Source organism: Callionymus lyra, chromosome 8 (genome assembly GCF_982586985.1).
Source record: "Callionymus lyra chromosome 8, fCalLyr1.hap1.1, whole genome shotgun sequence".
NCBI classification, from domain to species: domain Eukaryota; kingdom Metazoa; phylum Chordata; class Actinopteri; order Syngnathiformes; family Callionymidae; genus Callionymus; species Callionymus lyra.
Window position 1 is genome coordinate 25672054 of NC_141825.1, and position 13653 is coordinate 25685706.

The 13653-nt window shown below is 40.8% G+C and overlaps 1 protein-coding gene across 1 annotated transcript; it reads right to left on the bottom strand.

The window, feature by feature from the left end:
- On the bottom strand, nt 1-13653 carry LOC148074391 (uncharacterized). The gene is made up of 8 exons (XM_087798036.1): nt 13384-13653; nt 12060-12200; nt 9928-10128; nt 9676-9863; nt 5315-5528; nt 1921-2019; nt 223-290; nt 1-160 (listed from the first exon to the last, which is right to left on the bottom strand). The coding sequence occupies exons 1-8, from the start codon at nt 13651-13653 to the stop codon at nt 1-3; spliced, it is 1341 nt and encodes a 446-aa protein (XP_087654162.1).

The following is a 13653-nucleotide window of genomic DNA, read 5'->3' on the forward strand; positions in this document are numbered from 1 at the left end:
CTAGTCCTGGTCCGTGGGGATCCAGAAGTAGTCCACCACCTTCCTGCTCCTGCGCCGGGCCGCCGAGTCGGGTCGTTCTCCCCCGAAGGCTGGCAGCTCGTCGAAGTGGGTCGGACCCTGATCCCTCGCCATGTTTGGAGCACAAACCCTGAACATGGTCCTGTGGAAGGAGAACGAAGACATTAGAAGTTGATCTTCTCAGGAGTAACCAGGAAGTATGACCTTGACGAGCTCCTCTCGGGCTCCTCTGGGCTGGACTCTGGTGTGGACAGGAACACTGGGTCTCCCTCCTGGACCACAACAATGGTGTAAGTCGTAGTCATTTATAATGTGATGTGTCAATGTTTCATGAAGCAGTTTCATTATCTTCAGAGTCCACTAGATGTCGCTCTATGATCTATTGCTTTGAAGTAGGGAAGGGTTGATGATGCAGTGTCTGCATTTTGAAGAATGTCTTTATCTACATCCATCTATATCTACATCCATCTATATCTATATCCATCTATACCTACATCCATCTATATCTATATCCATCTATATCTATATCCATCCATCTATATCTACATCCATCTATATCTACTTCTATATCTATATCCATCTATATCTATATCCATCCATCTATATCTTCATCCATCTATCTATCTACATCCATCTATATCTACTTCTATATCTACATCCATCCATCTATATCTACATCCATCTAAATCTTCTTCTATATCTACATCCATCCATCTATATCTACTTCTATATCTACATCCGTCTATCTACATCCAACTATATCTACATCCATCTATATCTACTTCTATATCTACATCCATCCATCTATATCTCCATCCATCTATATCTACATCCATCCACCTATATCTACATCCATCCATCTATGTACAGTAAATCTACATCCATCCATCCATCGATGTATATCTACATCCATCCATCTATGTATATCTACATCCATCTATCCATCTATGTCTACATCCATCTATATCTACATCCATCCATCGATGTATATCTACATCCATCCATCTATGTATATCTACATCCATCTATCCATCTATGTCTACATCCATCCATCTATATCTACATCCATCCATCTATATCTACATCCATCTATCCATCTATATCTACATCCATCCATCTATATCTACATCCATCCACATCCATCCATCTATATCTACATCCATCTATATCTACACCCGCCCATCTACATCCATCCATCTATATCTACATATATCCATCTATACTGTATCTACATAAATCCATCTATCTCCACATCATCCATCTATCTCTACATCCATCTATCTATATATACATCCATCTATATCTACATCCATCCATCTAGCTCTACATCCATCCATCTATCTCTACATCCATCCATCTCTATCTACATTCATCCATCTATATCTACATCCATCTATCTCTACATCCATCCATCTATATCTACATCCATCATCGATATCTATATCCATCCATCTCTATCTACATTCATCCATCTATATCTACATCCATCTATCTCTACATCCATCTATCTATATCTACATCCACCCATCTAGCTCTACATCCATCCATCCATCTAGCTCTACATCCATCCATCCATCCATCTATCTGTACATCCATCCATCTCTATCTACATTCATCCTTCTATATCTACAACTGTATCAGGCTACAGTGTCTTCACTTTGAAAGGCCACTAGATGTCACTCTCTGCTTCATCATTACTTCTTCTGATTTTAATCTATTAAATCAAAGGGAACTGGCATCATTTTCAAGCTGAGTGTCATCTCCTGTCAAGATGTATCATAATTCATCATGACACACATGAGGCTCCATCAACTACTTTGAACATCTATTCTATTCGGCTTCTGATCTCAAACCATCCAACTCTGCCTTCTGAAGCGTCGTCAACCAATCACTGCAAATTACCGTGAAGTTTCTTGGCAAACCGTCCGGATTCTTCAGAATTTTCACCCTCTGGTCACTCTCTGTCATGCACAGGAAGAAGCTCTTGATGTTGGCCTGGCACTGCAGTCACAAGATAAGAAACATTGAACATTGATGTGTCTGAACAATCTAGAGCAGACGGTCCGGGGTCACGAGGGGGTCTTTGACTGGAATCATGTGGTCTTTGTAAGATCAGAGGAAAAAAATGGATCATGTGGAAACTGACTCATTTATTTTGTGTTTATTCGTATTATACGTTATTAGCTCAAATATGTGAATATAGTTTTTTTTAATTTTAGTTTAACAATGTAAAGTCAATGTAAGTAAGTAAGTATTTTTTATTTGTATAGCGCTTTTCCAGACAAGGGTAAAAAAAAGTGAAAACTAAAGTGTCTTTACATCAAAAGAATAAAAGTACATACAAACACACAAACTATTTTTATTAGTGATGGTTTGATGATAAAAAGATAGATGGATGGGTGGATGTATAGGTAGATAGATAGATACATGGATGTATAGTTGGATGGATGGATGGATGGATGGATGGATGGATAGGTAGATAGAATGATAAATTGATGGATGGATGGATGGATAAGTGGATGGATGGATAGGTGATAGATGGATAAATGGATGGATGGATAGGTAGATAAATGGATGGATAGGTAGATAGAATGATAAATTGATGGATGGATAAGTGGATGGATGGATAGGTGATAGATGGATAAATGGATGGATGGATAGGTAGATAAATGGATGGATAGGTAGATAGATAGATAGATAAATGGATAGATAGATAGATAGATAGATAAATGGATGGATAGGTAGATAGATAGATAGATAAATGGATGGATAGGTAGATAGATAGATAAATGGATGTATAGGTAGATAGATACTGTAGATACATGAATGTATAGTTAGATGGATGGATGGATGGATGGATGGATGGATGGATAGGTAGATAGAATGATAAATTGATGGATGGATGGATGGATAGGTAGATAAATGGATGGATAGATAGATGTAAATGAAGTGAAATACTTGGGTGTCGTTTTGGACCCTACACTTAATTTTTAAAAAACATGTGAAAAAAGGTCTGCAATGTGCTAAAATGTAACATTGCCAACTTTAAACTCATCAGGAGCTCCTTATCATCGGAAGCAGCAAAATGTTATTTTCATGCAATGATAATTTCAAATGTTTTGCTTGTCATCATGATCTCAAGCGAGGCCTGTCATTCATCCTTGAAAAACATCAAATCTTGAGCTTTGACAACTTGATAAGGTTCTCCAACATGATACATAAAGTAAGTAAGTAAGTAAGTAATATATATTTATATAGCGCTTTTCGAGACCAGGGTCACAAAGCGCTTTAACAATCAAAACAATACTCAAAACAGTACATACTTTAAAGATCAAGATAATACTGAGAACAACACAGGAGTTCGAGAAATTCAAGGAAAAGCCTGAACAAATAGAAACGTCTTAAGATGTTTCTTAAAGGAGTCAGTAGATCCATCAAGCGCAAAGAGAGAGAAGATCGTTGTCAACATTTGAATAAGTTGCTTATATAAAGTCCTGCATGATGCTGCCCCTCCTCCCCTGAAGACCTTTACACAGCCATGCTCTCGACCTACGAGCAGAGCTTTAAGGTCAGAGTCCAGGGGCGACTGCAATGTTCCCAAAAGAAAGTCTGCGTTCTCTCGATCAGCCTTTTCATACAAAGGCATCAAAGAATGGAACGAGCTCCAGACAATCTAAGGAACAAAGCAGATTTTTGTCTTTTAGACCACCAGTCCTAATAGTACCAGACGGGTATTTGGCCATCATTGACATTATAAGATTGTACTGTGTTTTTGTATATTATTGTGTTTTTGCTTTATTTGTATGTGATGTATTATGTAAACTGTCTGCATTGAGGACTACAGATGGAAAGTAGCATCTTGTGCTAAATCTGGTGCAGAATCTTTTTAATGGAACCTTTAACTGCACCTTTTAGATAAACTGAAATTTTCAAATCACCTGATCAGTTTGATCATCTGATCAGTTTGATCATCTGATCAGTTTGATCATCTGATCAGTTTGATCATCTGATCAATCTACTAATTTCACGAAACTTGGCATCATTTTTTAAACATAGTGTCGCCATTTTATCCTATAAACCTTAATTGTATTGTTGTTTTTTCTTTTGTCAGTTTCCACATTTTAATTTCAATTCTTTATTCATGAATGTTTTGTTTCATGGCCCCTCAGAGTAGTGACTGTATAACATGTGGCCCCTCAGAGTAGTGACTGTATAACATGTGGCCCCTCAGAGTAGTGACTGTATAACATGTGGCCCCTCAGAGTAGTGACTGTATAACATGTGGCCCCTCAGAGTAGTGACTGTATAACATGTGGCCCCTCAGAGTAGTGACTGTATAACATGTGGCCCCTCAGAGTAGTGACTGTATAACATGTGGCCCCTCAGAGTAGTGACTGTATAACATGTGGCCCCTCAGAGTAGTGACTGTATAACATGTGGCCCCTCAGAGTAGTGACTGTATAACATGTGGCCCCTCAGAGTAGTGACTGTATAACATGTGGCCCCTCAGAGTAGTGACTGTATAACATGTGGCCCCTGAGAGTAGTGACTGTATAACATGTGGCCCCTCAGAGTAGTGACTGTATAACATGTGGCCCCTCAGAGTAGTGACTGTATAACATGTGGCCCCTGAGAGTAGTGACTGTATAACATGTGGCCCCTCAGAGTAGTGACTGTATAACATGTGGCCCCTCAGAGTAATGACTGTATAACATGTGGCCCCTCAGAGTAGTGACTGTATAACATGTGGCCCCTCAGAGTAGTGACTGTATAACATGTGGCCCCTCAGAGTAGTGACTGTATAACATGTGGCCCCTCAGAGTAGTGACTGTATAACATGTGGCCCCTCAGAGTAGTGACTGTATAACATGTGGCCCCTCAGAGTAGTGACTGTATAACACGTTGCCCCTCAGAGTAGTGACTGTATAACATGTGGCCCCTCAGAGTAGTGACTGTATAACATGTGGCCCCTCAGAGTAGTGACTGTATAACATGTGGCCCCTCAGAGTAGTGACTGTATAACATGTGGCCCCTCAGAGTAGTGACTGTATAACATGTGGCCCCTCAGAGTAGTGACTGTATAACATGTGGCCCCTCAGAGTAGTGACTGTATAACATGTGGCCCCTCAGAGTAGTGACTGTATAACATGTGGCCCCTCAGAGTAGTGACTGTATAACATGTGGCCCCTCAGAGTAGTGACTGTATAACATGTGGCCCCTGAGAGTATTTCTAATCCAACACTGCTCTAGAGTATTTGGAGAACACTTAAAAACCCCCAAAAATGAAGTGACTGACTCCCTTGTTCTGGCGCAGAGCCTTGAGGTCCTCCTGAGCTCGGACCCTGTCGCTGAGATCCTGGTGCTTCTCTCTCCAGACCAGACACTCTGTTGTCTTCTCCTGCCTCTGCTTCTCCAGGAGTCGTCCCTCAGCCTCGGCCTCCTGCTGGGCCTGTCGCACTCTCTTGAGCTCCTCGTCCAGAGCCGTGGCCCTCAGCTTCCAGCTCAGCTCGCTGTGAACAGAGACATGAGGTCTTCTTCTTCTTCTCCGGATGTTTTAAGGTCACACGTGTGAAGGATGAGGCGTGAGTGAGATGTTACATGAAACTGTTGAGATGTTTCTCGACATCTATTTAAAAGTGTCAAAATGTAAAGAGCTTTTTTGGCTGCGTTCACGCTGCAGTAACACCTGGACCAGCTGAACTCTCGTTGTTTTGTATGATCCAGACGAGGAGCTTCTTGAGACAGATGTGACCTTCCTGAGAGATGACGTTCCTTCTCTGTGGAGAAGAAATCACTGACCACAGTCTTCACAAGATATAAGTCTCAGTGTAGCTGCTAGTGATGTGTTCACTAGAGTCCACTAGATGTCACTCACTGCTCTATCTGTGTATATCTACATCCATCTATCTATATCTACATCCATCCATCTATCTATATCTACATCCATCCATCTATATATACATCCATCCATCCATCTATATCTACATCCATCCATCTATATATACATCCATTTATCTATAGCTACATCCATCCATCCATCTATATCTACATCCATCCATCTATATCTACATCCATTTATCTATATCTACATCCATTTATCTATATCTACATCCATCCATCTATATCTACATCCATCCATCTATATCTACATCCATTTATCTATATCTACATCCATTTATCTATATCTACATCCATCTATATCTACATCCATTTATCTATATCTACATCCATTTATCTATAGCTACATCCATCCATCCATCTATATCTACATCCATCCATCTATATCTACATCCATTTATCTATATCTACATCCATTTATCTATATCTACATCCATCCATCTATATCTACATCCATCCATCTATATCTACATCCATTTATCTATATCTACATCCATTTATCTATATCTACATCCATCTATATCTACATCCATTTATCTATATCTACATCCATTTATCTATATCTACATCCATCCATCTATATCTACATCCATTTATCTATATCTACATCCATTTATCTATATCTACATCCATCTATATCTACATCCATTTATCTATATCTACATCCATTTATCTATAGCTACATCCATCCATCCATCTATATCTACATCCATGCATCTATATCTACATCCATCCATCTATATCTACATCCATTTATCTATATCTACATCCATCCATCTATATCTACATCCATCCATCTATATCTACATCCATCTTTCTATAGCTGCAATAATCCATTTATATCTACATCCATCCATTTATATCTACATCCATGTATCTATATCTACATCCATCCATCTATATCTACATCCATTTATCTATATCTACATCCATCCATCTATATCTACATCCATTTATCTATATCTACATCCATCCATCTATATCTACATCCATTTATCTATATCTACATCCATCCATCTATATCTACATCCATTTATCTATATCTACATCCATTTATCTATATCTACATCCATTTATCTATAGCTACATCCATCCATCCATCTATATCTACATCCATGCATCTATATCTACATCCATCCATCTATATCTACATCCATTTATCTATATCTACATCCATCCATCTATATCTACATCCATCCATCTATATCTACATCCATCTTTCTATAGCTGCAATAATCCATTTATATCTACATCCATCCATTTATATCTACATCCATGTATCTATATCTACATCCATCCATCTATATCTACATCCATTTATCTATATCTACATCCATCCATCTATATCTACATCCATTTATCTATATCTACATCCATCCATCTATATCTACATCCATTTATCTATATCTACATCCATCCATCTATATCTACATCCATTTATCTATATCTACATCCATCCATCTATATCTACATCCATCTTTCTATAGCTGCAATAATCCATTTATATCTACATCCATCCATCTATATCTACATCCATCCATTTATATCTACATCCATCTATCTGCTGTATATCTACATCTATCCATCCATCATGACTCATCAACGGTCATCCAGTCCCCAAAGTGACTCATCCGACGACTTTAATATGCTTCTCTATTTACAAGAATCATCACCTCCTGATGATTCTTAAATTCTTCCCACAATTCTCCTCTGTTCCTGCAGTAAATCATGACGTAACCACCTGACCATCGTCAGCCAACATCCTCCGTAAATCTCCTCGGCAATATTGTCGACTGTATATTGTTTTCAAAGAAGCGTTTAAACCTCTATCCGAGTCCTCCTTGATCCCATCAGACCTAATGTTCTCTGGAGCCTAATACAAAACAGAGCCTCTTTTCCTAAAGTGATTACTTTGGCCTTGATGACATCTCTGTTAAAAGAAACAAACCTAACTCACTGTCTTCCTAACCATCGACTTACTTAGTTATTTGTCTAACAAGATGTTGAACTGGGTTCAGTTTTTGAAGTGATTTATTTTGAAGGGTGTGTCTCTCTGCGCCTGGTGATGAATTGCTAAAACAAAACGTGACTAAAGCCAGATTTCTTCCAGTTGACATTCCCTTTTCAGTTATGATTAATTTCCTGCCAACAAGATGGAAAATCCCTTCACGCATTTCACAATCTGACCACTAGATGTCTTCAGTCTTCCAAAGAAACGACAACCATCAGTGCCACCAGCAGTGAAAGACTCTAGTGACTCTCAGGTCAACACTGTGGACAGAGATTTATTCTGACCCTGAACCTCTAATAGGGAATTTCCTCCAATTCCAGGAGTGATCATGATGTGTGATTCGGCCTTTGGACACTCATGAATCTAACGTGTTGTTTTGGCAGCACTTAAATGGGTTTTCTTTTTCTCCAACGGATCCCACATAATAGACCTACCACAGAGCCAGACGTTACGTTTGCATTGAAGTTGTGGCATTTTTAAAGCCGTCAGGTTTGTGGTCTCCTCTCTCAGGAACACTATCAAAGCCATGATGGTGTCATGTTTCTCCATGTGCTGCAGGTGTTACTCCCCATGACTTACTATGATATTACTCTGCCACATTCTGTGGTATTGCTTCGCAAGATTCAATATTATTACTCTGCGAGAGTCTGCAGTATTACTCTCCTGACTACGGAGTAAAACTCCAAAGTCACATGGTGCTGAATGCACTTTATAATCCAGTTTTAGGAGATTCCTTATTACTCTGCAAGACTCTTTACTATTACTCTGTGAGACTCTTTATTACTACTTTGTGATACTCTGTGGTATTACTCCATGAAACTCTGCGAGACTCTGTAGTATTACTCTGTGAGACTCTAGTATTTTTCTGCTGACTCCATAGTATTACGCCACAAGACTCTGTAGTATTACTCTGTGAGACTCTGTAGTATTATTCTGCTGACTCCGTAGTATTACGCCAGGAGACTCTGTAGTATTACTCTGTGAGACTCTGTAGTATTATTCTGCTGACTCCGTAGTATTACGCCACGAGACTCTGTAGTATTACTCTGTGAGACTCTGTAGTATTAATCTGCTGACTCTGTAGTATTACGCTACGAGACTCTGTAGTATTACTCTGTGAGACTCTGTAGTATTATTCTGCTGACTCCGTAGTATTACGCTACGAGACTCTGTAGTATTACTCTGTGAGACTCTGTAGTATTAATCTGCTGACTCTGTAGTATTACGCTACGAGACTCTGTAGTATTACTCTGTGAGACTCTGTAGTATTAATCTGCTGACTCTGTAGTATTACGCTACGAGACTCTGTAGTATTACTCTGTGAGACTCTGTGAGACACTTTAGTTTAACTCTGGACTCTAGACTCCGAGGTATTACTCCTCAAGACTTTGTGGTATTTCTCCACTGACTCCTTAGTTATACTTTGCATGACTCCATAGTATTACTCCACGGGTCTCCCGACTACAGAGTACAAGTACAGAGCTGCACCTTATAATCTAGTCCTGTATGAAGATGGACCCGTTGCTCCTTCTTATCTAAACATAATGGTCCAGTAAATTCTGCTGATCCTGGTCTCACTTGAGAAGAACAGAACAGTGTTATCACAGAGAAACTCCACTCGTCAGCGAGAGTTCTGGTCGTCAGAACATCTGATCCCCTCATGCTGCTGCGTTCAAAGTTAGATTCCACAGAGTCTCCATCTAATCCGTCGAGGCAGAACGACGAAGCCTCTTCACTTTGATGCTCACCTGTCCTTGTTCTTCACGTTTTCCTCCGAAATCTCTCTCAACTTCTGCCGGAGCTCGTCTCCGTCGCCCGCCAGGATCTGTTTCTCCTCCGTGAGGGCGGCTCTCTCGGCGGTCACTCGGTCAAGGTTGAGCTTCGCTTCGAAGTAGTTCTTCTCCGCTCGAGCCAGAGAGAGCTGGAGATCCGTTCTCTAAGAGATGGAACAGGATTGTCGTTCGTCTCCGTGCCTTGTGTTTAAACATCTGGTTCTGCACCTCCTTCTTAAGAAGCTCCAGCTCCTCTCCGAGCCGGGTCCTGTCGGCCTCCGTCGCCTCCCGGTCCCGGCGACTCACGAGGGCCCGGGCCTCGGCCAGGGTCCGGTTCTTCTCCGCGTCCCCTCGGGCCTCCTCGGCCTGGTCTGCGGCCCGTGAGCACAGCGTCGCTCTCTGCTGGCTCTGGTACATCTTCTGTCGCAGCTAATGTTTCAGACAAAACATTTGTTTTTGTTCAACGGCGTGAAGCTTGTGCACATGTGTACGTTCAAACTGTTGGAGTAACTTATGGATCTATACGTTTGGCCGATCGATTCAGACGATGTCATCACTTCTGCACATACAATTGTTACACAAATATTCCACATATTCATTCTTTATGCCCGTATTCCTTTTTTTTTTCTTCTGAAAATCATATTTATCCATTTATCCTTCCTGAATGTATCTTAAAGTTCACTTTCTGACCTTCGTGGTTTTGGGAAAAACAGTTTGTCTTTGTTTGATCAAACACTACCTTTCATCAATAGTAAAAAGTTGAGACTTTTTCCCCTTTGGCTCAGCTCTTTCCCATCTAACTGATTGAATTGTCAACACTGCTATCCTATAAAACATAGGTTTCAGCCACAAGAACTGAAACTATCAACATGTACAAATGCACAACTTTGTAAGACCAGCCTGTGGGCCGGCTAACCCCTTTACGACTATTTCCTGTTGAGTGTAGTATAAATCCCCAAAAGTCTATAGTATTATCTGCAAAACTCCATAGTATTACTCTGCGAGACTCAACAAGTACAAATGCACAATTTCGGAAGTCCAGCCTGTGGGCCGGCTAACCCCTTTACGACTATTTCCTGTTGAGTGTAGTATAAGTCCCCAAAAGTCTATAGTATAAATCTGCAAAACTGAGTAGTATGACTCCGCGAGACTCTATAGTACAAGTACGCAAAAGTCCATAGTATAAATCTGCAAAACTGAGTAGTATGACTCCGCGAGACTCTTTAGTACAAGTCCCCAAAAGTCTATAGTATAAATCTGCAAAACTGAGTAGTATGACTCCGCGAGACTCTATAGTACAAGTACGCAAATGTCCATAGTATAAATCTGCAAAACTGAGTAGTATGACTCCGCGAGACTCTTTAGTACAAGTACGCAAAAGTCCATAGTATAAATCTGCAAAACTCTGTAGTGTTACTCCGCGAGACTCTGTAGTATAAGTCCGCAAAAGTCCATAGCATAACTCTGCAAAAATCAGTAGTATTACTCCGCGAGACTCTGTAGTATAAGTCCCCAAAAGTCCATAGTATAACTCTGCAAAAATCAGTAGTATTACTCCGCGAGACTCTGTAGTATAAGTCCCCAAAAGTCCATAGTATAACTCTGCAAAAATCAGTAGTATTACTCCGCGAGACTCTGTAGTATTAGTCCCCAAAAGTCCATAGCATAACTCTGCAAAAATCAGTAGTATTACTCCGCGAGACTCTGTAGTATAAGTCCCCAAAAGTCCATAGTATAACTCTGCAAAAATCAGTAGTATTACTCCGCGAGACTCTGTAGTATTAGTCCCCAAAAGTCCATAATATAACTCTGCAAAACTCTGTAGTAGTACTCTGCAAGACTTTGTAATATAAGTCCCCAAAAGTCCATAGTATAACTCTGCAAAACTCTGTAGGATTACTCCGCAAGACTTTGAAGTATAAGTCCCCAAAAGTCCATAGTAAAGCTCTGCAAAACTCCATAGTATTACTCTGCGAGACTCTATAGTATAAGTCTATAGTATTATCTACATAGTATTATCCGCGAGTCTATGTATTTTTACTCCGCCAGATTCTGTGGTATTACTCTGCAAGACTGTAGTATTACTCTGCCAGACTCTGTTGTATAAGTACACAAAAGTCTATAGTATAAATCTACAAAACTCTGTATTATTACTCCAGAAGACTCTGTTGTATTACTCCGCAGAGACAGTCCAAATAGCTCCAAATAGCTTGCGAGCCATAAGTTAAAAAGCTTTTCATTTCAACACAGCAGCTCAGAACTGTCGCTCCTTGTTTCAACAGGTCATCACAGTTCACGTCTCTTCACCGGCTCTGAATCCTGAGAAACGTCGAGTCTGCCATCGTTCGTTCGAGTCGTACCTCTTTGAGTTGAGTCTGTAGCTCCTGGTTCAGGTTGCGGAGGTTTCTCATGGTCAGCTCGTTCTCGCTGCGCATAGTAATCCGTTCCATATGAATCTCATTGGACAAGAACCTGTTTTCTTTCTTCAGGTCCTCACATTCCTAAACCAGATGGGAGAGGCCTTCAAACAGTGAAAGAACATGTCTGGTAGATGTATGTGGTGAAGGTGTATTTTAAGGACGGCTGACATCTCTGGGCTTAAGGACAGATGTAAGAAGATCACCTAGATCTCACTTAAGTATACCTTTGAGGCTATAACCCTGAGTCTGAGATGCATCTCTGCCTCTTGACCCGAGTAGCTTGGACAGGCTCCAGGCCTTCTGTCCAGTCAAGTATCACGAGATATGTCCAATATATTGTTAGCTGCTGCTTTGAGGGACGGGGTTTTGATGAGAATACACCAAAGAATCACATGTTCTGGGCAAAGATGTGTATTAAGAGGATGGTGGTCAACTGAGAAAAATCTCTAAATTTAGGAAAATCTTGTCACAACATGATCTGGATCTTATAATCCATGTGTTTGTTTCTTCTCGTCTGGACTATTGCAACAGTTTATTTAGTGTCTAAACCAGAAGGATGTGTCTCGCCTGCAGTTCATACAAAACTCTGCAGCCAGAATTCTGAGCCGCTCTAGTAGAAGAACTCACATTTCTCCTTCAAACTCTTCACTGGCTGCTCTAGTAGAAGAACTCACATTTCTCCTTCAAACTCTTCACTGGTTGCTCTAGTAGAAGAACTCACATTTCTCCTTCAAACTCTTCACTGCCTGCTCTAGTAGAAGAACTCACATTTCTCCTTCAAACTCTTCACTGGCTGCTCTAGTAGAAGAACTCACATTTCTCCTTCAAACTCTTCACTGGCTGCCAGTTTCTTTCAGGGTCATTTTAAAATTCTGGTTCTTACTTTCAGATCTATTCATGGTCAGACCTTCCATCAGTGATCTGATCCAGACTTACACCCCAGCTCGGGCTCTGAGGTCTGTGATACACTATCCTGATGCATACTAACTTCTAGTATACTAAGAGAAGTATGAGATTTGAGACACGGCTCAGGACTATTAGACAAGTTGCTTTAGTTCCGTCACCTCAGATAACATTTCACGCTGCAATTCCACAGCCTTTACCTAGGAATGGTCGGGACACTTCTGCTCATCGATCAATGGAAATAAACCTCAGAACATTGACAACATTTTTGATGGTAAGTTCAAAGGTCATTGGCGTGAATCTCGATCCCCAATATTTTATCCAACTAATAGCTTCAGGATCGAGTCAACTTTATCTTTACCTTCCTTTTCCTGACCAGCTCTCCTTGCAGATGGTTGAGCTGGAAGAAGGAACCGCCGGAGTTGACGGCGCTGACCGGTCTCACGGCTCGGACCGGCCTCCCGGGGTTCCTCGAGAAGAGGCCCTTGACCTCCTCCGCCGACCCGGTCCCGAAGCGAGCGCTCCTGGCGAAGCTGCCGCTGCTCACGGACAACGACTTGAACAAGCCGTCGTCCAGAGAGTTCCTCCCGACCGCCTGGAGGTCCGAGTGGGACTTGGCTCGGAGGGACAT

Bases quoted from the DNA above. Each gene is read 5' to 3' on its own strand.
- LOC148074391 (XM_087798036.1), bottom strand. From the start codon at position 13,653: ATGTCCCTCCGAGCCAAGTCCCACTCGGACCTCCAGGCGGTCGGGAGG. The intron at 5,529-9,675 runs GTGAGCATCAAA...CTCTGTTCACAG, and splicing joins AACGTGAAGAACAAGGACAG to CGAGCTGAGCTGGAAGCTGA. The intron at 161-222 runs GTCATACTTCCT...CTCCTTCCACAG, and splicing joins CCCGAGAGGAGCTCGTCAAG to GACCATGTTCAGGGTTTGTG.